Genomic DNA, 23,984 nt, shown 5'->3' on the forward strand with positions numbered 1-23,984 from the left:
GGGAGGTGGCCGAAAGGCTCCCTCAGGGGGCAGGCCCTCGATGCTTTTATGAGCAGGCACTGTCTATTCCTCTGAGAAGCTAGTAGGGGCCTTGTTGTCTTTTGGAAAACATTAAGTATACCAGTTGCATCTGACGATAGAGCTCTGAAGAGCCCTAGGGCCTGGGAGGTCTCTGGGTCCAGGGCTAAAGGTCCCCATCCCATCAACCCCAGCAGGCCTGCGTCAGAACACTCAAGCTCCGTCTAGGAGCCTGGAGCAGCCTTTGGGCCTGGATGGGCCCAGAGTGCCTCAAGGCCTCTTCAGCTATCTAGCCACACCTCAGCGGTCAGGCACAAGCCTTTCCCAAGGCTGAAACCTGGGCTGGGCTGGCTGAGCTGGGCCAGAGGCCCTCCTTTAGGGCCCAACTGTCCCTCACCCCGACATAAACAAGCTACCACCGCAAGTTCATATTTTATTTCCAATACGTTTGGAGCTTTGATTTTTGCGTTTTTGTAAAAAAGTTTTCACTTAATTCGTTGAAAGCCCTTTCGTGCTGAGCCCAAGGGGGCGCCTGGGCCGGGCCAGACCCTTTGCAGCCCTCTTGCTCCCACCCCAGACCCCCAGTGCTGGGAGTGGGGTGGCTTCCCTCTGCCCACTCTGCCCTCCCACCCCCTGCTGCATCTCTCTGTACAGAACAATTTTAAAAATGGAAGCTAAGACACAATATACATCGGACAGGCACGCACACACATGCACACAGGCGTCTGCTCCAAACGGGCAGGACGTCAGCTGCACTCAGAGAGCACCAAGGAATGCATACGGAGCCCCTCCTGGGGAGGAGGGCGGGGCCTGAGCCCCACCTTGGTCCTCACAGTCCGCAGCTCCTCCCCACCTACTGCCCTGCTAGCTGCCAGAGGGAGGGGTGGACAGCACGGAGGGCTGTGCAGAGGGGAGACAGCTGAGGGCAACTGGGGGGTGATGGAGAGGGCAGTGCCAGCCTGGTAGGTCGCCCTGGGGCCAGGGAGGCTGCTCTAGGAGCCCGGGGGTGGGGGGAGGACTGGGGTACACCCCCGGCCTCAGGTACCTGAGGGGTAAAAGGCCTGGGCTTTGCCCCTCGAGGAGCTGCAAGGGCCCAGGGTTGGGAGTGGGGCTGGCCCCACGGCTTTGGCCCGCCAGCCTGGACTAAACACACGCTTGGTAACCCTAGAGCTCGGCGGGCTTGGATCCCCCGCGCTCAAGCCTCACAGCTGGGAACCAGGTCTGGGCCCAGCTCCTCCACACCCCTGTCTCTCGCCCTGGCCTGGGGAAGTGGGGTGAACAGGGCCTGCCCTGAAGGCTTGTCCCCTCCCCTTGGCCCCTTCTAGCTTTCCACCCTTCCCTGCTCAGGCCCCAGGAAGAAGTTAAAAATAGTTAGTTCCTACATAAAAAAAGAGGCTGAAACAGATTCCCTGCCAAAAGGCTGGTGGGAGAAGAGGGGCCTCTGTCTCTGCAGTGGGAAAGGTAGGGAGCGGGCAGAGGGAGGACTGCAAAATAGTTTTTTCTCTTAAAAAGTGCTTGGTGAGTCTGTTTAAAGTGTGTGTCTATATCCACGTATAGATATACACACAGACACTGTTCACACACTGGCCGCCCACGCACACCTACACACATACAGAAATGTATACATAATCATATACATACATACATACATACATACATACATACATACATACATACATATATATACTTTAAAAAGTCCTAGGGGAGAAGATCTGAGCCAGGCCGGGGCCAGGCCTGCAGGGTCACGACTGGAGGGCGTGGGCCCGGCCTGGCTGGCAGACGGGGCACTCACTGCCCTCGGCACAGAGCTCACACAGCACGGCGTGTTGGCACGGCAGCACCGCTCGGTTCTGCTCCTGACACTTAAGGCATTTCACCGACTGCATGTGGAACACGGCCTGCGGGGAAAGGGACATCACGGTCACTGGCCCAGCCCCATGTCGGACAAAGAGCTCCCCCAACTCGCACTGTAGCCCCTTGGGATGAGGAAACTCGACAGGGTGCTTACAGGCCCCAGCTGATAAGGAGGAGGGCAGGGTCAGGGGGCTGGCTGATCACCTCAAGGCGCCTCATCTCTGCTTTCAGCTGCAAGGCCGAGTGGGGCTGAGTCGGAGCTGTGCGTGGGAGAGTGGGGAGGGCCAGCGCCGCTCTACAGCTCCAGCCGGACAGGCTTTCCCTCACACAAAGGCTTCTGCCTCTTGTCTCGTTTGACCTTATAATGACCCTAGGTCCCCGGTGAGAACTGTGGGGTCTGGAGAGGGTAGTGACGGGCCCGAGGTGACACGGCTGCCCAACAAAGGGAAGTATACTCTTCCCACTGTGCCGCACTCCCCTGGGGACCCAGAAGGGCACCGAGGAATGCAGACAGGAGCCCTGGGGACCTAACCATTCTGGAATGTCTGCTGGCGTGTGCAGAGCTCACAGGAAGAGAAGTGGTCAGGATGAAACTTAGGGCCCAGGCGTACTAATGCAGCTCAGCTCAGTGCCTGCCCTCGAAAGTGCCAGGGGTGGGCCCTGGTGCCCATCTACCTCCAGGTTTCCCACCTCCCCAGTGAGTGACTTTCTATTCTGAGCTCCTCTCCAGCAGGCTGGCATTTTGTGTGAGCTCGGCGGGGACAGAGGCTCTTAGAAGGGTGGCCATCCCTGGAGCAGCAGGGACCCATCCAAGTCCAAGCACTGGCTGAGCCCACTGTACCTCCCCACCCTGTGCTCCCCAACCTCCTAAGCTGACCTTGTCCACTTGCTCCAAGTGAGCCCGCAGCTGCTTCTGGAGAGAGTAGAGGGTGGAGAGTGAGAGGGCTTCCAGGTCGGGGAAGGTGGGCAGGGCCTGCGGGTCGGGGGCCGAGTGCAGCCGCTCCAGCTCCTCCTGTAGTTTCTTCACCTGCACCTCCAGTGCATCTCGCTGCTCCCGGGCCAGCTCGCACTCAGCGCCTGCCGCGCTGGCCCGCTCCCCGGCCTCCTCTGCCTCCTTCTTCCAGGCATCACAAGCCTATGGGCCCAACACGCAGCACCTTGTCATGATGGCCCCCCTGCCCTTGCCCCCCACCCCGAGAGTGCACCTCTGGGAGCCCATGTGGGCCACTGTGGCTGCGGGGCCTGCGGGGGAGCTGGGTCAGGTGTCTGGGAAGTGGGGCAGGGAGGAGGGCTGATGCTGCCTGCAGAGAGGAGAGGTTTCAGGACCTGCAAGAGACCCTCTGTGGGCAGGGAAAGGGGCTGAGCCCAGCACAGCAGGGGAGCACCAGGCAGAGCTGACCAGCACCTCCAGGGGCAGCCATGCTGTGGCTGGACATAAGGCCCATCTCAGAACCTAGAACCCTGGACCTAGAGCCCTGGAGAGTCAGGGCTTCTGGGCAGAAGCAAGCAGTGCTATGGGCCCAGACCAAATAAGCAGCTCACAGAGGGAATTCCAGGCCTGGGATACCAGCCACCCCAGGGTCCTGACCGGCAAGGCAAGTTTTTCCACAGGGGGAGAGAATAAGCCGAACGGAGTTTCTGCTCTGTTCCCCAGGACCCCTGGCCACCCCCAGCCCCTGTGCCCACTCTGTGTAAGACGGGCTTGGGCTACATGCCACAGGCCCCGGGAAAGGCGGGTGGGCGGGGCCAGTACCTGTCTTGCCTGCTTCCAGGACTCCTCCCACTGCTTGATGGTGCCGTTGGCTTCATCTAGCTCTTGCCGAAGCCGGGCCAGCTCGGCAGCCCCGGGCCCTGACAGGAAGGCAGGGGAAGTGCCCGGGGAGAAGCTTCCAGAGGCAAAATGCTCCCAGATGCTGCTATTCATCCCATTCAGACCTGCCCCAGGAAGGGGAGGAACATCAGCGCTCCGAAGAGCTTTGGGCTTGGGCCTGGCCCCCGCCCTGTCCAGCCCTGCCTGGGGGCCTCCAGGGGCTGGCTGTGCAAGGCTCCAGCAATGTCAGGCTGGGGGATTTCACAGGGATGCGCAGGTGCCACCTGTTACTCATCAGCTGCTATTTAATTTCCGAGTCTCAGCATCCCCGTCTGTAAAGTGGGGCTCCCATCACTTGCCTCACGAGGTGATTCAGGGGACTTGGGAAGTGCTGTAGGGAGAGCAGTCTGGGAATGTGGCAATTTGCGAGCCCAACTTCACTTTCAGCCTAGAGAAAGGGGAGCCTTCTCGCACCCTGATGTGAGGCCCAGGAGGAGATTAAGGAAAAAAGACTTGGGTCAAGAGCCTCAGATGATGGCAGAGCTGGAGCCGGAAGAGCACAGGGAGCCCTTGGTCCATCCCCCTTGTTTACAGTGAGGAAACGGACATAAAACATGTTGCCAGGAATCACAAAAACAGTTACATGGTAGAGCCAGGACACAGCCAGGGCGTCTGGCTCCAAAGGCCTACTCTGTGCAAACAGCTAAGCTGTGTGCTCATCCACCGCCCCCTTCACCCACTCATTCAGCAGATGTTTAACTAACACCACGTGCCGCTGCTCTGTGGCCCCCAGGATGGCCCCTGTCTTCTGAGGGAGACCCATATCCACCTCTGGCCTCATTCTGCCCACACATATCATTCTAATGACTTCTTTCTTGCTCCCTTTCCCACTAATCCAGCCAGGATGTTCTGGAACCAAACGGATTTAAGAGAGTTTGTCCTCCAAGCAACACAAGTGCACCTACATGACCAACGTCATCCTGTATGGAGATGCGAGGCTCTCCGCCCTGTCCTGGAGGCGAGAACTTGGGGTCCCTGCTGAAGCAGCCCTGGCCAGCGGCAAGCCCCACCTGTGCTTCTCCTCCCGCCTGGGTGGCATTTCCGCTTGTGGAGAGGCGCCACTTCCTCGGGGAGCCCCACCCAGGTTAGGTCCCTCTATTATTCTGAATCGCAGCACCCAGCCTGTTGCCTCCACATGACAGTGATGGTCTCTAAGTATGATGTAATGCCTGGGCGCCTCTGCCTCTCCCGAGAGACCGTGGCTCCATGCCAGCAGGGACTGCTGAGCTCACCTTGTATCCGTAACTATGTGCGGAAGGAAGGAATGCGTGGCCAGTAATAGGGCTGCAGTCAAGATACCTCCAGAATACGGGCAAGCCGACAAACATAACAGCAAGCACCTGAGCCGGCAGCATCACCACCAGCGGTGAAGGTGCACCTGAGCCGGCAGCATCACCACCAGCGGTGAAGGGGCACCTGAGCCGGCAGCATCAACACCAGCGGTGAAGGTGCTGCACTCATCTTCAGAGACATTAGGGAAGGACCCAAAGCTGCTCAGAATGTCAAAGCACAGCTCAGAGGCTCAGGCTCAGTGTGACCAGGATGGCCAGCACCCTCAGGGAGGGTGTTTCTGGTCTCCTTGAACAGCTGCTGGGGGAGGGGGAAGTAAGAGTAGCAGCTGCTGCTGAATGAGAGGCAGCAGGTTGGGCGTCTGCTGCTTTACGTCTGTTACTTCAGCAGACGTTCGCACTGGCCCCACGCACACACGCAGGTCTCCACCCACGCTTCTGGACCCTCTGCTCTGATGTGCCCTCCAGAACCCCTGGTCCACACAGTTCTAACGCTGGGTTCAGCCAACAGCCTTTGGAGCTACAGCTGGGTCCGCTTGGCGTTTCTGCTGGACAGGGAGGCCGCCCTGCGCCAGGGCCGAGCCTGTTCAGACCTCTCCCTTGGCCCCGAGGAGCTCCGGGTGACTAGGCAGAGCTGCCACACTGGCATGGAGAGCAGACCTAGACCCTGGCAACTCTCAGGCCACACTTCTCACTGTGCACTGGCCCGGGGCCTAGCACTTCACTCATGTTATTTCCTTTAAGCCTCACAACCACCACACGAGGTGGGTGCTGCCATTATACCCATTTCACAGAGGAAACTAAGACAGAGAGACTAAGTCACTTGTCCAGGTTCACACACCTCAGAGAATCATGGAACCGGGGCCTGACTCGCCTCCGTGCCCAGAGCCCCTACTCTAACCTCCACTCTCCATTTTGTCCACTGCCTCTAGCCGTGGACAAAATGGCCAAAGGCACTTTCCAAAAGCCCAGATGCCTGCCCCAGGCCTTAGAGAGCCATACCCCCTCTTACCCAAAGATCCATGAGATGCTGACGTCCCCAAAAATGTGTTTTCTGACTGGCTCAGGTGGCCCTGGGGCTGCTGCAGGAAATGCGAGGAGAGGCTGACAGGAGGGGACGGGGATGCTGAGTGGAAGGAAGCAGAGCTGCTCAAGGAGCCAGGGATGTTCACGGGTGCGGAGCTCTGCAGCAAACTGCCGCCTGCAAGAGAGGCCCAGGAGCATGGCCGAGTGAGGGGCGTGGCCGAGTGAGGGGCATGGCCGAGTGAGGGGCATGGCCGAGTGAGTGCCGGGCAAGCCACGCGGGGCCACACTGAGCAGGGCGTGGCTCGTCTGCCCATCCCCGGGCCAGGCTGGACCCCAGGGGCCCTCCCAAGCCATCCTGCCCACCCATGCCCAGTACCGATTGTGATGCTGCCTGGGTGGGGCACCGTGCTGTTATCGAAAGTCTTCTCTAGGGCAGCTACCCCAAACTCGTTCAGGTCCAGGTCATCCAGGGCAGACTCTAGAGACAGAGTGACTGGAGTGTGAGCCTCCCAGTCTCCTGAGGGCCCACACAGTCCCGAGGTTCCAGGCCTCACCTCCTGGACCCACCTGCCCTTTACTGCCTCTACTCCTGCCCCTGCCTCATCTTTGAGCTCAGTCCCACTGGAGCTGTGCTCGCTCAAGCCTCTGCTTGTGCCTGGGCTGCCCCTCTGCCAACACTGATCCCCTAGCCAAGTCTCGCTCAAATGGCTCTCCTTTCAGAAGCCTTCTTCGATACACCCGGGGGAAATGAGTTCTAATCCAGCTGACAGAGGTCTTGTCCCCTGACGTTACAGCTTGTATGTCTCACCCCTGAGCTCACTGAGGGCAGGCAGGTCTCTGGACCCTCAGTGGCTAGTGTACAGTAGTTGCCCAACAAATGTCCACTGCGCTCTGAGGAACTGGACTGGGAGGGCAGGAACAGCATGTCTTCATCTCTGTCACCCCAGTGCCTGCAATAGGACCTAGCACAAAGTGGCACCCATAAATGACTGCTGAAAGAGAAGGGCAGTGGCTTCTGATGACCAGGAACTCTAAGGACAGCTGTGCAGGTTTTTCACAAGGATACCTAGCTGGGGTTGAATGACGTATGTCATGGAATGAGACTGCACAGACCCATGGGAAGAGGCATTTCTTTTTAATCTGCACAGAAGAGCAAACTGGAGGGCTAATTGGCTATAAAGGCTAGTCTTGGCCCTACACCTTGGGCTCATGTTCCATTTAGGTCAAAGGGCTCAGAATGCCCACCCTCTGACTCTCCCAAGACAGATGTCTAAAGTGACCAGTATGCTGGTTTGAGTCTCACTCCAGAGTCCTAGTATCTCCGACTCCAGACCTGCTCCTAGACTTAGCAACAGAAATGGCCCAATTACCTATGACCGACTCTACCGTGTCGCTGGTGGGGTAGAAGGGCAGAGCATTTGCATTCATGCCAGGAACACTGCTGGTGCCGGCGGGGCTAGGGGGAGTAGCTGCTAGGCTGGAGGTGATACTAGAAGAGATGCTTGAGGTCAGGGGGCTGCCCACAGGGAGGATGCCCAGCATATCCTGCAACGAGAGAGTGAAGAAGAGACATAGTGGGATGGCTGCCCACAGATGGGGGCTGGAGGCGGGGGCTGGCTAGGGCAGAAGGGAAGGGTGTATCCCAGCTCTCGCCTGGTTGCCCTCAACACCTTGTTGGGAGGCTGGAGTTGGACAGGTGTGGCTTGGAGGCTGCAGGGCCTACTCATCCCTAAAGTTCTGCAGTAGGGGAAGGGAGAAGCAAGTTCAGTGCAAGGACAGATGTTTAATATTTTTTTTGACTGGCTAATGAGTGAGTCCGGAGATGAGGGGCTCAAGGGCCTGACTCCCACCCTCTCTGAATTTGGGGCTGAGGCCCCACCTTAATCCTGCCCTCAGTTTGTAGAGAAAGCGGTGCCCCGTGCTCCCCGAAGAAGCCTCCTGGGGTTCTGGGCCTGTCCTGTCCACAGCAGGTGCCAGAAGGGGAGAAAGGGGGCTGAGGGCTCTTTACCTGTTTGGGCTGAAGCAGAGGCTGCTCTTGACTCCTGGGCTCTAGTGAGTGGGGTTTTAACTTGGCCTGAGAGAAAAGTCAGGGAGCAGGAGATGAATGTGGTGCTAGGGAGGGACCCTGAGCCCATGAGTCCTCCTAAGCATCAACTTGCCATGGCTCACTGAGGGGGAAGGAGGCACCAGACACCTGTTGTACAGTCCCCCTTCACACACACGCACCCTCCTTCCCTACCCTGGGAACCCGGGGAGCTGCTCCTCTCCTCCCTGTGACTCCAAGTCACAGATAAGCCAGTTCCACACCCCTTGTCCTGCTCCCCAAGGCCCTGCTGTCCCATCAAGGCAGCACAGGGCAGGGCAAAGTCCGGACGTGGGGTCAGAAGACAGAATAGTACCCTTTCCCCTCTATTAACTGGCTCTGATACTGGGTGAGGTGCTCAGCCTCTAACCTGCCTGTCTTCATCTGTAAAATGGGATGGCCTCACCCGCTCTGCTCAGTCTTGAAGAGGCTGGGAACAGGGGCTTCCTATCTCCCAGCCACATTCCCCATAGCTGGGCCAGGACAACCCTTCAGGTCTTCTCTTGCCGCATGCAGGTTAGCCCATGCTAACCTCACTGGGCTGCCCCCTCATCCCTTACCTGGCATTTCAAAGTTTTCAGGTACTCAGCTCCCACCTGGTCTTCCCTCTCGAAGCCAGGAGCCTTCTTATAACTGCCAGGGGCGAGGCCAGACTCCCCAGGAAAGACAATGCCTTCCAGATTCGGGGGCTTCCTGATGGAGCCCGGTGGGGAGCCACAGAGGTTAGATGGGCTGCCGAGGCTGCTGTTTCTACAGAGGAGCTGCAGAGAAGGCAGAGAGTAGGCTGGTGGGCAAAATGCAGGCTGCGGCACGGCCCATTCTCCGTCCCTGCATGGGAGGGAGACCCTTCATCAAGGGGCTCAGTTCCTTTTTAACTGGCCAGGGGGCAGCAACCACCACCCAGGACCCAGAACCCCATGTGGAAGCTGTGTGTTGGGGGGCAGACAGGCTTTGTCCCTTCTACTACCTGTGATCAGCTCTACCCAGGCTGATCGCAGGGCTCTGGGGACACCACTCCAGCCACTATCAGCTTTTGACAGAAGAACCCTGGGGCAGAAAGGGCAGCACCCTTGGGCGGAGGCCTCCTCCCCAAGCACAGGGCACGAGAGGCAGGTGTTGGCTCTGGGCAGGCATGGTACCCACCCCACCCCCTGGACAGGCACGTACAGCGCTGAGGTCAGGGGCATGCGGGCTGGAAGGGCTCACGGGCACCGAGTCTCCAGCAGCAGACGGCATGTACAAGACGGGACCTGGCTGGGTGGGGCTGGACACAGCTGAGGAAGGCTGCAGGTCGTCACTGAGGGGTGGCTCTGCAAGAGACAGGGGCAGGGTGTCAGCAGGCTCCTGAGCCAGCTCTGTCCCTCCAAAAATGCATCTGGGTCTCTCTTAAAGGAGCGCATGCATCCCCCATGTATAAAGGGAAGGCTTCTGTTTCTATTAATATCACGTGCTGTGCACTTATATGTGCCAGGCAATTTGTATTAATTGTAAATCTTCACAATGACTGGAAGACAGAAGTGATACCATGGTCTCCATTTTACAGATAAGGAAACTGAGGCTCAGAGAGGTAAGGTATATCTCCCAAGGGGGCTGAGCTAGGAAACAGAAGAGCTGGGATTTGAACCCCAATCCACACGCCTCCAAAGCTTGGGCCATTCATTGCTTCTCTGTGCTGCCTTGGCTGGGCCCACCTCTGAGCCACATGTGTGCTTCCCCCTCCCTGGGGCCTCAGTTTATTTTTCACTCTAATCCCAGAGATAAGGCCTAAGGCTAGAAAGAGGTTAAGGACAAACAGAGCAGTGGCCTGGGGTAGACACGTTGTAACTCAAACCCGTCTCTGAGACTGACGGTGGTGGTCTGGAGCGGCACCGAGCGGCACCGCAGCCCAGGACCACATGCAGCTGCTGAGCACCCGGAATGTGCCTAGTCTGGACTGGAATGTGCTGCAGCTATTCAAGTACACGCCAGCTTTCAAAGACTTGGTTTGAAAAAAAAAAAGGAAAATATCTTGATTTTATGTTGACTGCATTTTAAATGATATTATTTTATGTTGGGTTAAATAAAAATATATTATTAAAAATTGACCTATTTCTTTTTCTTCTTTTTAGATGTGGTTACTAAAATATCTAAAATGACATAAGGGGGGTTGCATTAAATTTTGATTGGACAGCTCTGCTCTCAGCAGGGCAGAGTGCTGTGTTCAGTTAGTGATGTCTGCCATGGGTGGGGCACGGGGTGGCTGCTGGGATTTGCCTAGTTGGCTCGGGGAGGGTGCCTCACCCTGCCTGGGCCTGTGAGTGCGCAACCAGGGGCACAGTCCCTGCTGTCTCACGGCCTTGGAAGCTCCAGGGTTTTGAGACCAGTTCCAGAGAGGTGGGGCAGGGGGGTGGGGGAATGGAACTTCCAGGGGGGACAGGGGCCCACTGCTGGCTAACACTGAACTTAGGGGGAGGGGGGACGGAAGGGGAGGGTGGAGAGGGCACTGCCCCAGGGCAATGGGAACAGCATACGGTCTACGTGGGCGAAGGCGCAGAAGGGTCCTCGGGGACAGCTGCCCGACTGCTGCATGTCGTTGCACTTGGTAGATTTATAGATCTGGAGGGCAGAGCAGAACAGAGGTGGGTCAGGCTTGGGCAGAGAGAGAAAGGCAGCCAGGGGTGCCTTCAGCATGGCTGGGTTAGCTTAGAAATCTCTCCTTTCTCCTCCCCACCCGATGCCGCTTCCTTAAGTCTCTCCCTGCCAACTGCTTACTCAAGCCAGAGTGAGCAGACACTGCCACCCGCATGCCAGGGACCACCCCCCTCCTGTGGTCACAGGCCCAACCAGCCCTGACCCAGCTCTCACAAAGGGATCTTCTCCATGCTACTCTCAACTCATGATCTTGGCCAGGGCTGTGACCTTCCAATGTAACTCTGGGCATTAAGGGAGCCAAGTTCACAGGCAACACCCATCCACCCTGGAGCACTCTGGGTTGGGATCTACGCTGGGCCTAACTTTCTACCCTGCTGTCTGTAGCCCACATCACGTAGTTTCCGTCCGTGTGTCTATCTCAGGGTGTCCTGACCTCCATGGAACCAAGGGAAGGGACAGCACATGCCTCTACATACCGTATGTGAGACTGTGGCACTGACAGAGCCCAGGCCACACCGTGGGGCTAGGGGCTGCACCAGGGAAGCTGCTGGTACCCTAGGCCCTCATATGGTACAGGACAACGGTAAGGGGATTTCTTATTTTTTAAATCTTGATGCTACGTTAAGTACCACAAGTGGTGCAAAGCCCAGAACGGCCAAGTCACCATGCCCAGTGCGTGCTCTCCCTATCAGGGGGGCTCGGGGAAACAAAACCGGGGGCCAAGGGCTGCTGGGTGAGTGTGGAAAGCTGCCGAATCAGGGTGTGGGGCTCCTTTACGTACTGCCCGGGGGGAGCCTGTGGCTACAGACCCCTCCCAGGATGGTGTCAGGATGGATTCTGCCAGCATCGGCCTGGACCCTCCTTTCCTTCCTCCTTGCTTTCCAAAGAGGATATGTTAAGCTACCCCCAACCCTCGAAGGGCCGCAGCTCGGGCGCCAGCTCCAAGGCCCACCTCTGGGTGGAACTGCTGCTCCGTGCGGGTGTGGCAGTACTGGCAGGAGTCTCCGTTCTCACACTTGCCAGGGTCACCCCACTCGTCCCCGTGTTTTACGTTCGGACATGGAGATGACCTGGTTAAATAAGAGGGTGGGGTCAGATGGACGCAGAGCGGATCTGGGGGAGCCAATGAGATCGCTGCTGTTCAGGACCCCTCTCTGGTCTCCCGGCTTTGCACAGCCAGGCTCAGAAGTAGGAAACATCAGCGGCAGAGTGAGGGCCTTACTGGGGCCAGAAGCCTGGCTTTGCTTCTCTGGCCCAACCTGGCTGCATCACCAAGAAGGACACTGTTTTGCTTGCTTTAGCCAAGTCCTCCCCCCGAGCACTGTGCAGCCCAAGGAGAGCCAGGCTACAACCACACCACAGCTGGGCCCTGGCAAACGCCCCTCAGGATCCGAACTAGAGGGGCTTCTAACCCAAGATCCTCATTTCATGCCAAAGGAGGATCCAGGAAGGCCCCCTATCGTTCAGCTATCCTGACCATTCTCTCCCCTCGTACCTGGGTGCTGTGATTCTGTGATCCCCAGGGCTGGCCTCCCTGAGAGCACAGTGCAAGCAGCCCCTGCAGTGATCCCTTCCCTGCCACCCTCCCTCCCACGGCTGGCCTGCTTGGGCCAAAGGACCTGTATTTGTGTTTCCGGGGACTCCGCCGCCGGTCCTTGCTGTTGTGGTAGTAGGGACAGGCATAACCCTGGCGGCACAGCCGTGGGGGCTTCTTGCACGGCTCCGTCTTATAGTTCCCCAGCACATAAGCGGTCTCTGCACAGGGGGCCAGAGGCAGGGGTCAGGTGGATGAGGCAGGGGCGGGGTGCGGGGAGGGGAAGGAGAAGCCACTAGGAAGGAGTCTAGGAGCTGAGGCTTTTGTGAGAGGTATGAGCAGGGCCACCTCCTCGTGGGCCAATGCCAAGACTGAGACCCGGGAGAGAGGTAAGGAGGATGCCGCCGTCCCTCACTGGAGATACTCACAGCTCACAGAGTTAAAAGGGCGTCCGCAGGAGGGTTGAGAATACACCTATGTGTACTCATATACGTGTACGACTGTGTATGTGTGAAAGCCTCCTGACGGAGGCTTGGGGTGACGGGAGCAGGGCAAGGTGTGTCTGGGGAGACTCCCCCAGAAGTGCCACCGGATGCCAGGGCTGCAGTTGGCGGGATGTGAGGTGGGATGAGGGGGCAAGTGCCTCCCAGCAGAGGTGGTGGCTTGGGCTGGAGAAGGCAACAGGTGGTGGTGAGCCATGTCCTCAGAGCAGCCATGGGGAGGAGAGGGGGGAGGACAGACAGCTGGTGGGAGGGGGCATGGCCATTTGTGTGGCCACCTTTACCTTGCCACCGAGGCTCCTCACTGAGGATTTTTTCTATCATGGCGTGGCTTGCGGCCCCAGCCGACTGGCCCTCTATGCTGCCCTCTACTGTGGTCTGGCCGTTCTGCAAGGCCTCCATTGCCTGGAGCTCCCTGGGAAGAGAGGAGAGGACAGAGAGAGCGGGGAGAGGGCATGAGGAGGAAGGAACCAGAGTGCCAGCCCTGCACTCCGTCGGTGGTACTCACCGCGTCTGCAGCCAGGCCCCCACCCCGGCCCTCAGCCATCAGCCCACCTGATGTCGTAGACAGGGGAGCGGAGGTCATGGGGCCCATGAGCAAAAGCGCAGTGCAGGCCGTTTTTGGTGCAGTTGCCTTTTGAGTCTGTCTCGTGGATGCAGATTCCAGTCTTATAGTAGCGCAGGTGGTACCTGCGCTCAGTGTCCCCTGTGGTCCTGTGCAGGAATGGGCACCTGAAACACAGCAGCAGGGGTGGGGGTCACTCACCTTCGCCCCCTGCAGCCTGGGCTACCAGCCGTGCCCTTCCCTGCCCGTTGAAGGCTTTCTCATGACCCAGCGGGTGTACTGATGGTGGGTCAAAGAGGCAAGCAAGTGACGAGTCCTGCTGAGGTAACAGAGCCACCCTCCCACTGCCGGTGGGTGCTGTAGCCCAAAGTGGGCCCTGAAAGGCCTGGCATTCCCACTTCAGCTTCTCAAAGACTACTCAGCCAGTGCCCTGGGCTGTCCTGAAGAGAAGCTCCAGAGGGGGGCACTCTTGGGAGAACAAACACTGCCTAGGTCAGGGGTCTTCAGAGAAGCAAACGCCCTCGGGCCCTGGGTGCTTCATGAAGCTGGGGGGAGGGGTGAGCAAGCCTTTGACCCCTGGGAGAAATGGAAGAGCTGGTGTCGGGTGGTTCAGTGAGGTGCACCCACAGAACACCCCACAGTGCCTCCGTCACGACCTCCGCACGGCTGAGACACTCGTTAGGCAGGGTCAGTAAGTGCTCCCTCAGTGACGTTCCCAGGTTTGCCACCTCATGTTTGTCATGTGTTATGCCCTGTCTCTTCACAGAGCTTTGTGGCAAAATATTTAGGGTCAGCAAAAAGGGAACTAGAGAGGCTGTATGTCACTAAACAGCCAGCCTTGGTGGGAACTGCATGGGATGGAGTGGGTAGTACAGGCTGGGGAGAGGGTCCTTGTGACCTGCAAGGGACCAGACAAGAAGGCCCAGGAAGCCACTTTGGTTCAGATGTGGCCCTTAGGCTTAGCAGAAGAAAGGCCTGTGTAGGGCTTCCCAAAAGTAGGGAAAGGAGAAGGGGTCTCCCCCAGATGATGGCGGGGTCTGATCCCAGGTCCAAACCATAGGACGGTAGGCCAGGCTGCAGCAGGTCCCCAAAGGCAGTCTCTGGCTGGCTTCTTGGACTCTGACTGGACTACTGTGAAGGCATCTGATCCAGGAGGCAGGGGGCTCCTCTGAGGGCAGGCTGGGCAGCACTCACTCGTCGCCCTCCGGGCAGAGGCCTGTGGCCTCGTCGTACTTGGTGCAGTAGACGTCGGGGCTGTAGTTGAAGGTGCCGTCCCGACGGCGGATGGACCGGCGGCGTCGCTGGTTCACGAAATGCCAGTGGAAGCAGGTGTAGGGCCGATGCTGAGTACATTTGTGTTGCACAAAGAGCGGGCACTGCTCAGTGCGGAATTCCTTCAGGTACCTGCAGGGAGAGCCCCGAGTAGGGTGGGCCAGGAGCGGAGAGATAAGTCCCTTGTTTCCCAGCAAGAAGTTGGCCACCAAGTCCCCCAAGGGCCCTACTCGGGGGGGGCTAGTTCAACTGAGACACCAGAAAAGACCCAGAGCTAAGGCAGGCCCTCAGTATCAGGATCCTTCCTAATACGCGGGTCCCCAGCCAGCCTGAAGGGCAGGAACCATAGACCACAAGGGCCCTCAGTGGTCAGCTACCTCTGCCACGGTGACCAGAGGAGCGCTTCGTCAGTGGCTTGTTCTCTGAGCGCTCCCCGAGGTTTCCCAGGCCAAACCACTGATCACAGGGAAAAGGCTGCACACCAGACCTTGAGGAGCCTCTCCTAAACTTCCTGCAAGGGTCTCTGCTGCCCAATCTGCCTGCCAATTCCTGGAGGCTTCACTTGTCTCAGGAGCAGGGCTGGGGCACAAGGCCAAGGGCCAGGATGGCTGCTGCTCTAGAGCTGAGAGCCCAGGTCACAAGGTGTCCTTCCGGACCACTGACACAGGTCATCACTGTCCTGTCCGCTGACCTCCTTCCAGAGACACTTCCTAGCATTACCCAAGTCTGTTTGTGAAGCTCATGTTGGAAGCATCTGAAGAGACTCCCTCTCAGCCTTGCCTCCCACAACAGTCTTGCAAATGAGTACCTGCAGCAGCTGAGGTATTCTATTTCTGTCCTAACCTGGGGTTGGGGGCTCTGTCTGTCCTCCCAGCCTCCTCCCAACCTGCATCTCTCTCCTTTGCTCTGCATCTAAAAACCAAGACAGGGCTTCCCTTGGTGGCGCAGTGGTTGGGAGTCCCCCTGCCAATGCAGGGAATGCGGGTTCGTGCCCCTGTCTGGGAAGATCCCACATGCTGCGGAGCGGCTGGGCCCATGAGCCATGGCTGCTGAGCCTGTGCGTCCGGAGCTTGTGCTCCGCAACAGAAGCCACAACAGTGAGATGCCCGCATACCGCAAAAAAAAAAAAAAAAAAAGACGACCCGAAGCTCCTCCCCCCACACCACCCAGTGGAAGGCCTGACCCACTTAACCCCCTTACAGAACCAAACCACCCATCCGTGTTTTCATTCACTTTGTGTCCAGGTGGAGGGTTTCTTAGATTTACCGCCACTGCCCCCCCACCCCCCAACACACACACACAGACACACGGTGGGCACAAGCAGGCAGCCCAGTTCTCTATATTCATTCCTTGAAGCCCTAGCAATGAAGGCAACAAATGGCTTGATAGAAGGCATTTGATGCCAGTGAGGAGGATGGTTCTAGAAGGCACAGAAGGTTGTGTGCAGAAGGGAGGGTGGAGAGAGCAGCCACCTGGAGCTGGAATGCCTGGGAAACAGGCGCGAGGGTCCAGCCCATGTCTTTGGCTCATGCCAGGCTATGCAGGGCCTTATCAGTCTGGGCATATGGAAGGTGTGGGGACAGGTAGGTCCAGGGCTGAGACTTTCCAGACAGGTTTTCTTTAACGCTAATGAGAGTGCTGTAAAATCCTCCCAGACAAGGGGAATTGCCTGGCAGTCCAGTGGTTAGGACTCCGTGCTTTCATTGCCAAGGGCCCGGGTTCAATCCCTGGTCGGGGAAACTAAGATCCCACAAGCCATGTGGCGTGGCCAAAAAACCCCAAATCCTCCCAGCCCTGAAGTGTGGAGAAGTGTCCAGGCGTGTGTACTGGGCAGGGGGAAGCTGGAGCTGGGTGCTCCCTAAAGAACACAGATGGGGGTTTAAGGGGCAGTGAAGCTCCCAAACAGCATCCTATTCGTTCAGCACCTATTTACTGAGCACCTACTAGGTGCAGGCATGGTGGTGAGCGCTGAGGACACTGACGTAGCAGGTCCTTACCCTTAGGAAGCCCATATTTTCATGGGAGACACACCAGTAACAGGTGGAATCAATCAACTGTGGAAAAGGTTATGAGGAAGGTTTGCAGAGGGCTCTTTGGGAACCCAGAGGAAGGATCCTTGACCCAGGCTGGCACAGAGGAAGGGGAAAGGGAAGGAGAGGTACTTGTGGGTGAAGAATGTGGGAAGGGTGTTTTAGGCAAAGGGAACGGTACGAGCTTAGCAACAGTATGCCTAAGTCAAAGAGCTCCAAGCGCCTTTGTGGAATGTGAGTGGGGTAGAACTGGAAAAGGGAAATGAGGATGAGGTGAGGTGTGGGAGGAGCCACATTTCAGGGATATCATCTCCAGGCTGCAGATATATTCTGAGACACTGGGTTGAAACCTGGAAGGCTCCGTAGAGCCTCTCACAGCCCCTCTGACATTGGAACGTAAGGTCTTCCTGTCTCCCTCTCTGTCTGGTTATAGACAGAAATCTGCCCTGCACACTGTACACAGGTACAGCATGTGGCAGTATCAAACCCTGGCACTGAGTTGGGACACCAACCCCCCAAACTGCTAGACTGATCTCTCCTGCGCAGCACATACTCTACCTGACTCCTGACCCACAGGAGACTAATTCAGGAGGTAACAGGTAGGAAATGAGAGCGGATGAAGCTGATCCCAGGGCCAGGGAAGAATGAGAAGTATTGATAGTTAGGACTGACAGACTAAATACAGGACATCCAGTTAAACTGGAATATCAGATAAATCAAATATTTTGTGGGACATGCTTATACTAAAAAATTATCCATTATCTGAAATTTCAATCTAACTGGCATCCTCTTTTTTTTTTAAAGCATAGCTTGGGTTTCTTCTTTTATTTATTTGGCTGCGCTGGGTCCTAGTTGCAGCACACGGGATCTTCATTGCCACGTGCAGGATCTTTAGTTGAGGCATGCGTGTGGGATCTAGTTCCCTGACCAGGAACTGAACCCAGGCCCCCTGCATTGGGAGCACGGAGTCTTAACCACTGGACCACCAGGGAAGTCCCTGGCATCCTCTATTTTTGTTTGCTAAATCTAGCAACCCTAAGAGTGGCATCTGCCTGCTTAGTAATCAATGCCTCAGTAAAAACCCAGGGAGGCAGTCCAGAGAAGTGACTGTGGACACAGTCTGTCCTCTCGGAGAGAGTTCCTGGCAAGCCTGCTTCTCTGGGGCAGCCATGTCCACAGTGTTACCTACAGATGCTACGGCTCCAAAGGGCTCCAGCTGGCAGAGGTGTCACAGAGGAAAGACATGGAGGCAACAAATCACCTCATTCTAAGCCTCTTCATCTCCATTCCCACCACCACGGGTCAGGCACTTGGTACCTCTTAATAAACCGGTCTCCTTGTATCCGGCCTCTCCCCTGTCCAGTTTATGTTGCACAGTACTCATCATTCTTCCCAGAACCCAAATGTAATTTTCACTTTCTTAAAAGCCTTTAGCTTCCACGAGTAGCCACTGATAAAGACCAACTATTCGGCCTGGCATTTCAAGCCCTACACAGCTGGTCCAATGAACTCTTCCAGCCCCATTTCTCTTGAATCCAGTAACACTGGAGTCCTTGGTGTCTTGCAAAGAGATCTTTAACTTCCCTGCCTTTGCTCATGTCCCCTTCCTCACCTGTAGAAATCTTTCAAGGCTGAATTCAATGGTAATTAATCTTCTGATGCCATCACTTCCATGAAGTTTTCCTTGACCTCTACCTATCCTCCCCCTCCTGCCCTTGTCTCCAGCTAAGTTATCATCTCTAAGCTTTTACAGCACTTTCTCTGGACATTTCTTATAGTCCTTATCCTGCACTGCATATTAATAATGTGTACGTTTTCCTTTATTACTAGATTATAAAGTCCTTGACAGCAAGCATGTAATAACCCAGTACAGTGACAGTTTGCTGAATGAATGTAACAAGAAGTCACACCAGAGGCAAAGTCTACAAAGGTATCAACAATTTTATGATGCCGCGCACGGGCAGACATTGAGAGCTAGAAGCTTAATCCTATTCCCTGGTGAAAAGCACTACAGTGCAGGAAATTTGTAACTCTGCAGACAGGGCGGACTGTCCTGCAGAAAAGCCTCTCACGAGAGAAGGGGCCAAATGACTGAGTCTAGGCCGGCAGAATACCCACTTTCAACCAACAATAATCAATGAGAGAAATGTCTAACCTTCTGCTTAAGCCATTAACAGAACTGTGCCATCCTCCACCTGGGAACCAAAATGTTTAGTCAGAACTTCCCACTCTCCCTGTCCCCCTCTAACCTTGTGCTAACCAGCAACGCACTGCCCAGACAGCAAGGAGAAACGCACTTAGAAATCACTCTTTTCTACTTTCATGGATTGAAATGAAACAAATTTTCAGTGGAAATGAACAACTGTCTCCATTATGCTCCAACCGATCTTTCCATTTTAAAGGTTTGAAAGCATAAGATCTAAGAAAATAGGCTGAAACTTACTCGTTCCAATTCAACCAGCTCTCAGGAAAACCAAGAAGTCCTGGAATCCCTGGTTAGGAGAGAAGACTCGCCAACCACCCCTGCCCCACTCCAAGATCTGGGGGGCGCATAGGGCCACAGAGCTCAATTCTTCACACTTCCATCTCCCAGGAATACCCGCACTCAAGGATAAAAGACAATAAATGTGGACTAGCTTCAAATTGCAAGGCCTCAGTGACCTACTGTGGCCAGGATGAGTCAAGAAACCACTCAGGCCCTGAATCAGTAAGAGTTGATGGAAAAAGCCACATCTTCGTCCTTCCCAGGAGAAGGATCAACGAAGGTTGGAGGAACACTGAGGTTGCTCAGAGTCTCACCTTGACTAAGGAGCAGCGCCTGCGTTTGTCCCAACAGGGGCTGACTTTCAAAGTTATCTTTCACTCCTTTCTAGGACATCATATTAATTATCCTATTAATGGTTTATCTGTAAATGTAAAGGATCATTGTGCAAGTAACATGCCCACTTAACAGAAAGTTTTTAAATGTAGAAAAGGGGGGACTTCCCTGGTGGCGCAGTGGTTAAGAATCTGCCTGCCAATGCAGGGGACACGGGTTCAAGCCCTGGTCCGGGAAGATCCCACATGCCGCAGAGCAACTAAGCCCGTGAGCCACAACTACTGGGCCTGTGCTCTAGAGCCCACGAGCCACAACTACTGAGCCCGCGCGCCTAGAGCTGGTGCTCCAAAACAAAAGAAGCCACCGCAATGAGAAGCCCGCGCACCGGGACGAAGAGTAGCCCCCGCTCACTGCAACTAGAGAAAGCCCGCGCTTAGAAATAAAGACCCAATGCAGCCAAACAAAAATAAATTTAAAAAAATATATATATTTTTAAAAAAAGGGCGAAATCACCCTTAATCCCACCACGAATAATGCTAGACTTTTGGTTAATTTTCTCCCAGTACTTTTACACAAATATAATCATAATGTATCATATTACTGAACTGCTTTATAAAACTAATACCTTTCCCTAAAAACTTTTAAAATCAAATACATGCAAACATTTAAAAAAAATCAAATGATACTTTCAATATTTACTGGATTATCTTTACTTTCCAAAATTCTAAAACAGCAAAATTCAGGCTACTTGAAATCAAAATTCAATCACTTGCCCCATTAAACCAACAGTGATAACATAAGGGATTAACAATATATGCAGTAAATTACATCACTTTTTCTAAGATTTTTTTGATGTGGACCATATTTAAAGTCTTTATTGAATTTGTTACAATGTTGCTTCTGTTCTGTTTTAGTTTTTTGGCTGCAAGAGGCATGTGGGATCTTAGCTCCCTGACCAGGGATTGACCAGGGATCAAACCCGCACCCCCTGCATTGAAAGGTGAAGTCTTAACCACTGGACCGCCAGGGAGGTCCCTACATCACTCTTAAGGTGTTAAATCAAGTGCTAACTGCTACCAGCTCAATTTCCGGCTAAACTTTATTTTTGGGGCTGTATGCTCAGCTTGCGGGATCTTAGTCCTCTGAGGACCAGGGATGGAACCCACGCCCTTGGCAGCGAAAACACAGAGTCCTATTAACCGCAGGGAATTCCCTCCAGCTAAACTTTAAATCCTATTCTAAATTGTCCCACTTAATAGCTTTATCTGTTTGGGTGTTTCACTCTCCTCTGGGTAGGAGGGTGAGCAGAATTTGAATAAACTGAATAAACAGAAAAGTATTAGAGATGACTGTTAGAAAAACTACGTAAATTTATTTTTTTAATTATTTATTTTTGGCTGCATTGGGTCTTCGTTGCTGCGCGCGGGCTTTCTCTAGTTGCGGGGAGCCGGGGCTACTCTTCATCGCACAGGCGTTAGGTGCACGGGCTTCAGTAGTTGTGGAGCACAGGCGCCGTAGTTCCGGCTCGCGCACTCTAGAGTGCAGGCTCGGAAGTTGTGGCTTGCGGGCTTAGTTGCTTCTCGGCGTGTGGGATCTTCCCAGACCAGGGATTGAACCTGTGTCCCCCGCACTGGCAGGTGGATTCTTAACCACTGCGCCACCAGGGAAGTCCTTTTTCAATTTTTTTCCAAGATTTTTTTTTTTTTTTGACATGGACCAATTTAAGTCTTTACTGAATTTGTTACAGTATTGCTTCTGTTTTCTGTTTCGGTTCTTTGGCTGCAATGCATGTGGGATCTTAGCTCCCTGGCCAGGGACTGACCCCGCACCCGCTGTGTTGGAAGGTGAAGTCTTAACCACTGGACCACCAGGGAAGTCCGAAAACCACGTAAATTTAGAGGCAATGGGGAGGACGTAGCTGACGTTTTAATCCATATCTATCTAGTTCCCCCCTGCTTCTAGAATCGTGCTTAGCATGGCCTCACTCTGACTCTACCTCCCCTGCTGCCACTGACCTGCTCCTCTCACCAACAGCAAGCTAAACTCTACAGCAGGGTCAGCAAACCTTTTTCTGTAAAGGACCATAGAGTAAGTATTTCAGACTTCGAGGGCTAAAAGGCCAAACTGAGGATATTACGTACGTACTTACGTAACAAGAGAAAAAACCAATTTCCACAGATTTTTATTGGTGAAAATAATAATTGGCTATAATTTTTGGTAACACAGGTCTACTAATAAGAATGGACTTAGGGTGGCAGGAATAACATTTGCAAAGTTGGGGGTCCCTTTCACCAAAATTGGTTACGAATGTTCATCTGTTAATGTTGATTCTGTAATAAGATTTTACTTATTTCACCTTTGAAGATGTCTTTTCACATAGACAGGTACTGACAAATGCTGTTATCATTCTACAAGCATGATTTTAATTGAGTATATTGCTCTTAGAATACATTTATAGAATTCTATTAGTGTCTTAATACTTTTTTTAATATCTTTATTGGAGTATAATTGCTTTACAATGTTGTGTTAGTTTCTGTTGTATAACAAAGTGAATCAGCTGTAAGTATACATATATCCTCCCATATGATGCTTTTCTTTTAACTACTTCCAATTGAAGGTTTGGCATAAACTCATTTGCAAAGGTACATGGATTTTGAAATATGGAAATTTCCTTTGTATTCCTATCAAGATGCAAAATCACTGCTCAAACTATAATTTGTGTTCAGAAATCATATCCATGGTAGGGACTTCCCTGGTGGTCCAGTGGTTAAGAATCTGCCTTCCAGTGCGGGTACGCAGGTTCGATCCCTGGTCGGGGAACTAAGATCCCACGTGCTGTGTGGCACTGAGCCTGCGCGCCACAACCAAGACCCGATGCATCGATCAATCAATCAATGAAATCACATCCATGGTAAATTTGTGTAGGGAGAGATCTCACCTTTAACTTCTGGCAGCAGAGGAAGTGTGTAAGGTACTTTGACATGACATGTTTCAAACGTTAGTTGTCAAAATGACTTTACTGCAACATAAGGTTTGCGTATAAGTGATGTTTTGTCTTGTAATTTTAGGGTGAATTCATTAAGAAACATTATCAAGCCTGCAGTAAAAGCTAACTTCCAAAGCCATTCAGCATTCGGTAATAGTGGTTGAGAATGATTCTTCTTTCAGAAAAATTTCAATCTCAGCCCTGAACTCAAAAAATTACAAGAAAACTTCACCACTGCTAAGCTATCTAGTTGTGTAGTAGGGCATGCCAGAATATTCAGCTTTTATTTTTGATAAAAATTCATGGAATTGAGGATTGTTAAGTCCACAAGAGGGAGTGAAGCTCATCACTGATCCTAGCAGTTCAAGAACTCATGACAGATTCGAATACTTTCCAGAGTCCCTGCTGATGAATACAATGAATAACCACAAGCTTTAAACACCTTATGTTTTCATAAGCTTTGTAAATTTGTCCAATTAAATCTTTTTCTGCTCCACACATATTCCTACCATCATCAGTTGTAACAGATATCAGCAGATTATACTCCAGGCCGTAGTGAATTAACTGTTTTCTTAATGTTTTTGAAAAGAAAATATCCTCAGCTGTAGTTGTTTTAAGTAGACTATTCATAGAAGCTACTTCTTCAGTCACTTCATACGCGGCACTGACTTCATGAATAAAACAGTAGCTTCTGTTGACACATCAAGAGCCAAGAAAAACCACACAAAATCATTTGCCTTGTTTTCTAATTGACCACTGATGTTTTTCCCATTGACCTCAACATTTTGAGAAATTGTTCTTGCTGAAAGGCTAATGCTCTTAAACAAGTTTGTTTTCTCTGGACATGTTTCTTCAGCTTCTTCCCTCAAACATAATTTAATTAATTCTCTATCCGTAAATGGCTTTCCTTGCTTGGCTAACACATGAGCCACTCAGAAACTTACTTCAGTTATAGCCTCGTTTTCATTTTTGTGAAGAAATTCTGCTGTAATGAAACAGTCTCTTTAGAATTTTCTAATTTTTCTGACCGTTGCCTTCCTATGAGTTGGGAATATTGTGACAACTACATAGTCTGGTAATGTTAATGGATTCTTTCAGCACAGCTTTTTAATTACAGATAGCTTTGCCAACTAATTCAGTGACAAGAAAATCCACACTCCCGTGCCCTAAAAACACGACATTCCAAGTCCATTCTTCTCTTCTCCTTTTGACGTGATACTTAGGCACTGGTAATAAAGAATAAATAAAACATTGTGGTATGCTAACACACATGGCACCGGAAACACTGTCAAGTTGTAACTGTGTCACCATGATTTGTAGCGCACTGAAGAGCAATGCAGAGCAACAGTCTGCTCTCCATCAGAACTACTGAACTCTGTGGTTAAACTGCAAAAGCAGCCATAGACAATATCTAAACCAATGAGCGTGGCTTCCAATAAAGCTGTATTTATGGATGCTGAAAATTAAATTTCTTTTTTTTTTTTTTTTTGGGCCACACGGCATGTGGG

The 23,984-nt window shown here is 53.4% G+C and overlaps 1 protein-coding gene across 4 annotated transcripts in view; it reads right to left on the reverse strand.

Moving 5' to 3' along the window:
- Window positions 1-438: 438 nt before the first annotated feature.
- The window catches only part of UNK (unk zinc finger), a 34,040-nt gene continuing 10,494 nt past the window's right edge, over window positions 439-23,984 (reverse strand). For 3 of the 4 annotated variants that reach the window (XM_060134435.1, XM_060134432.1, XM_060134431.1), the window contains 15 exons: window positions 14,565-14,774; window positions 13,361-13,537; window positions 13,090-13,220; window positions 12,391-12,526; window positions 11,724-11,841; window positions 10,651-10,735; window positions 9,308-9,450; window positions 8,701-8,901; window positions 8,066-8,131; window positions 7,428-7,602; window positions 6,434-6,535; window positions 6,044-6,232; window positions 3,626-3,807; window positions 2,750-3,007; window positions 439-1,916 (listed from right to left, as the gene is read on the reverse strand). In XM_060134435.1, coding sequence (XP_059990418.1) covers window positions 1,761-1,916; window positions 2,750-3,007; window positions 3,626-3,807; window positions 6,044-6,232; window positions 6,434-6,535; window positions 7,428-7,602; window positions 8,066-8,131; window positions 8,701-8,901; window positions 9,308-9,450; window positions 10,651-10,735; window positions 11,724-11,841; window positions 12,391-12,526; window positions 13,090-13,220; window positions 13,361-13,537; window positions 14,565-14,774 — 2,329 coding nt within the window. In that variant the 3' untranslated portion in view covers window positions 439-1,760. The remainder of the gene's footprint in view (window positions 1,917-2,749; window positions 3,008-3,625; window positions 3,808-6,043; window positions 6,233-6,433; window positions 6,536-7,427; window positions 7,603-8,065; window positions 8,132-8,700; window positions 8,902-9,307; window positions 9,451-10,650; window positions 10,736-11,723; window positions 11,842-12,390; window positions 12,527-13,089; window positions 13,221-13,360; window positions 13,538-14,564; window positions 14,775-23,984) is intronic. The other variant, XM_060134434.1, reaches the window with a different exon arrangement.

The sequence above is a fragment of the Lagenorhynchus albirostris genome, chromosome 20 (genome assembly GCF_949774975.1).
Source record: "Lagenorhynchus albirostris chromosome 20, mLagAlb1.1, whole genome shotgun sequence".
Lineage (NCBI taxonomy): Eukaryota > Metazoa > Chordata > Mammalia > Artiodactyla > Delphinidae > Lagenorhynchus > Lagenorhynchus albirostris.